Consider the following 4426-nt stretch of genomic DNA (forward strand, 5'->3'; position numbering starts at 1 on the left):
TTTTAATTTGAAGTTAGTTCATAAGATTTATATGAAATTATTTTTTCTTCCTTAAAAACCGAATTACGATTGAATTCTAATGAAGATTGTCACAGATTTAGTGCAAGTAATCGATTTGCAACAACGATGAAATTGTTCAAAGAACAAAGTTTGATGGCTGAACATGGATTGCTACTTACTTTTAATATTTAAGGCTCATTTCGATCGGAATGAATTGATAACCAAAACAAACTGTTTAAACTAACACACGAAAATTCTTGTAGAGCCGAATTTCGAGGAAATAAGTAATTTTTCTCCAGACATATACCAAAAACGATGGAAAATTAATATAACCTGATTGTTTGGTTCTGTTCCAGTTTGATGTTTGACATTTCAATTTGTACACACAGTCAAATGAGCGAACTTCACACGGACAAGTTGCAATTTACGATGAATGAAGTTGTGCGTGTATGTGTGATTCACAAATGAGTCGCAGAACTGTGATATTGCCTCACATCTGTCACATGAACACAGCTGAATAGCTGTGATTTCCTTGTTATTTCATTATTTTTCGGGGATCAATCAAAGGATGCTACATTTTTATATGAACATATTCAATGGAATTTGAGTATAGTATTCTGTAAGCCAAATTGCTGATTTTTTCATTTTAGTTATTCATCTGCCAAAACGCTATTCAGATCGCGTCAAAATGAATGGAATAATTCGTCAAATATTAACATTGAAAAAAGGATGAAAAAAATTGAAAAATGCCCAGAAAGTCACGATTTATGTTTCAGATGATCTTTTTGTTGCCAACAAATGGATCGCCATGCGTGAAGATTTGAATCTGAATTTAGTAGAAATCAAACGATTGAACTCATACCGATGGGATCGTTATCACACTTTGTGATGGATTCAACACCCTGACACAAAGCAATACTGCCGTTTATACCAGTGTCGAGTTAACTATAGAGACGGTTAAGACAGTTGCCTCAGGGCACCACGCATTTGGGTGCACCACAAAGAGAGCAAATGAAAAAAAATGTTAGGAAAAGTCCACGAATATGAATTTTTGATGCCCCAAGGAGCTGTGCCTAAAAATTGTGATGCTCTGAAAAGTCTTTTATGGTGCCCCAAAAAGTGCGGTTTTTCAAAAAAATCTTGCTCGCTACCGCTCGCATTTAAAATATAAACCACAACATTTTGCTAATAGCAACCAAAATTATTATTTGAATGAAACGTTTGAAACAAAGGTAAAATTGCAACTAGTTTTTCGAAAAAAAATTCAAAGGGCACCAAAAAAAATTTGCCTCAGGGCACCGCGAAACATTAACTCGGCACTGGTTTATACCAACCAATTCTCCTTAATACTGATTCATGCACTATAATAAACTATAAAATGCAATCAATAAAAAGAATGATTGTACTATCGATTAATAAAACTCACAAAAAGACCCAACAAAAGTATAAACTTTTATTATTTTACTTCGAAAATGTGAACATGAAAATCTATTCGAAATTCAAGTAGTTATGTCATTCAGCGGTCAATTATTTTAATTTAAGGACCTAAGATTTGATGTATACGATTTCAATAGACGAAATCACAATTTGTCACCGTTTTCAAACGTTCAACCGATAAACCAGCGACCAGTCCAGTCAAAGTGTTATCAGAATCCATTTTTGTATCTGATTGGAATCGAATTTCAACATCCGGCTCAAGACGAAGCAGCGGCTTGAGTGTATTGAATGCGTAATGTACTGGTGGTGCCTCTTGCTGCAAACATATTTCGTACTTGATTCCAGGTTTGATGAGGATTGATGATGGTAAGTCGACTTGATTTTCTGCATCGGAAGTTAGCGTTGTTTCCCCATTGAAGAGAATTTCAGAAGAATTTTCTTTTTTAGTGTGATCGTGATATTTCTTTGTGATTGTTACTTTTGAAGCAGGAAGGTCTGCTTTAAACAGATGGCCATCTTCTGTGTCATATTCGTAAATTTTGCCACACGAAAATCCTTTCAATAACAATGGCTTGCTCGATGAAATTGTTGTAGTTTCGATGTTTTTGATAAGGAAACTATCCCGTATTATGCGATTGCATTCGATGGTAACATCTTCATTAGATTCAATGGATTCACCTGAAGGAAACTTCTTGACGAATTTTTTTGGTTGAAATTCCGTTGAAGCGATCATTCGAATAAGTTCAAGAAAATCATTCCTTTCGAATAATTCATACGGCTATAGCCCAAGCCATACACGCATTGAACACTTCTCTTTTTGAGCAGTTTAATGTGTGCAATTTCAAAATGTGACAAAGTACTTTTTGGTCACATTCTAAAAAGCCATCCGATTGAAGTACAGCTGAAGTTTCAGTTTCGATAATCGTATTGCAATACCCTATTAGGTCGTTGCTAAAATGGCAAAATGTATGAAGTTTATAGAACAAACCTAATCCTTTTATTCGTATTATTATTCACTGGAAATTTCCTTATGTTTTCGATAAATAAAGGTCACAAATAAAGTTTAGAATAATTATTTGGTGAACAATTATTTTATTTAAGAAAAAAATTTGTATTTGATGTACATCGATATGGATTTTAGGTTAATTTGGTGTATTGAGGTAATTTCTTTATTAGGAATTTAGCAGTCTAACGACGTTATAACATCATGGAATTTTGATGTGATGCGTTCTCAATGTTGGAGATTCCATCAATCGGCTAAATCACAATTCATCACCGTTTGTAAACGTTCAACCGATAAACCAGTGACCAGTCCAGTGGCAGTGTTGTCATAACCCAATTTGGCATCTGAGTGGAATCGAATTTCGACATCCGGCCCAAGATGAAGTACCGGTTTGAGTGTATTAAAAGTGTAACTGGATGGTGGCACCTCTTGCTGCAAACAAATCTCATACTTAATTCCGGGTTTGATGAGGATTGGTGATGGTAAGTCAACTTGATTTGTTCCATGGGTCACCAATGTTTTTTCCCCATTGAAGAGAATTTCAGAAGACTTTTCTATCTGAGATTGATCATCGCGACATTTCTTTGTGATTGTTATTTTCGATATAGGAAAGTCCACTATGTAATAAGCCCACTTTTCCTTATCGAAAATGTATACATTGGCAAATGAAATACCTTTTAATAAAAATGGCTTGTTCGATGAAAATGTGGTGGTCTCGATGTTTTTGATGAGGAAGCTATCTGTTACTACGCGACTGCGTTTGATGGTCTGATGAGTGGGTCCTTGTGCTGCGGCCTTTTTTACGAATTTTGTTGGTCGAAATTCGGATGAAGCGACCATTTGAATGACTTCAACCAAATCCTCATTTGCAAATAATGTGGCAATGGGCGGAATAAAATTAAAGAAATTCGCCTGAGTAATTGAAGAGAATGGCATTTCATAGAATGCTTGACCCAGTTGATCTCGTACGTTTTGCGGTTGATCGTCATCCAAGCCTTTCCGTTGGCACGCGGCTTTTGCCCAAGCGATGCATGCTTTAAGAACATCTATGTTTGAGCCACTTAACGGATCCAATTTCAAAATGTGGCGAAGTACTTTTTGGTCACATTCTAAGAAGCACTTTGATTGGAGTACAGTTGAAAATTTGGATTTGGCAAGCGTGTCGCAAAACTCCATCAATTCTTTACACTTGAATAGAACAGCTAGCTCATAGGCCCAACACACGGTGTCTGCCGTCAAATTTTGCATCAAAAATGTTGAACACGCATCCAAACATTCAGTGACTTCGTATTTTTCGCCAAGATACATGACACCAGGGACATGTTCCATTGTAAATGTTACGTCCAACAAGTAAAAAAATTGTAAAAACTCCTTGAATGCCTCGAACGATACATCGACAATTTCAACTTCACGCAGAAATGTGCAAATTGGAATGTGATTGCAAATGTCATCTCTGTTTATGTATTTCTTATTCGCAATTCGATGATAAACAATATCAAGCCTCATATTTCTGTCAAAATAGCAAAGTTTTGTTCTATTTTTCTCACTAGTGCATTTTTTAAAAAGTTTTCATGGTAATACTTACTACATTTTTATACAAAAAATCATTAATCAATGGAATTTGTGTATTTCAGTTAAATTTTCCAAACACTTTTACAATTGTTAATTTTTATTCTAGCAAATCATCTGGAAGAACGCTAATTTTGTTTGGTTTGCCTAAGTGCTTTGGCAACAATCGACTGAAATGGGTGGAATCTTAGGGAAAATTGTTGTTGGAATACCAACCAAGGAGCAAAAGCAAGACGGCGATCGCAGTCAATCTCATCCCATTGACCGAATTGGCGAATCTCCTCGTCTTTTCAAGTTGGACATCGTTTGTTTTAATGAGCTATTGGATTATTTGTCAACAAAAGATTTGCTTGCCCTCAGTCAAACCTGCAAGACGATGCAACAAGTCGTTGGTGTCTATGTCAATGAGAATCACTC

The 4426-nt window shown here is 35.7% G+C and overlaps 1 protein-coding gene across 1 annotated transcript; it reads right to left on the reverse strand.

Annotated features, from left to right (window-relative positions):
- Positions 1-2686: 2686 nt before the first annotated feature.
- Positions 2687-3769, reverse strand: LOC129572876 (uncharacterized). Its single transcript, XM_055452991.1, has one exon. The coding sequence runs from the start codon at positions 3767-3769 to the stop codon at positions 2687-2689; it is 1083 nt and encodes a 360-aa protein (XP_055308966.1).
- Positions 3770-4426: the final 657 nt, after the last annotated feature.

Source organism: Sitodiplosis mosellana, unplaced genomic scaffold, assembly GCF_009176505.1.
Source record: "Sitodiplosis mosellana isolate CC-2019 unplaced genomic scaffold, AAFC_SMos_1.0 Smas_scaffold_5656, whole genome shotgun sequence".
Lineage (NCBI taxonomy): Eukaryota > Metazoa > Arthropoda > Insecta > Diptera > Cecidomyiidae > Sitodiplosis > Sitodiplosis mosellana.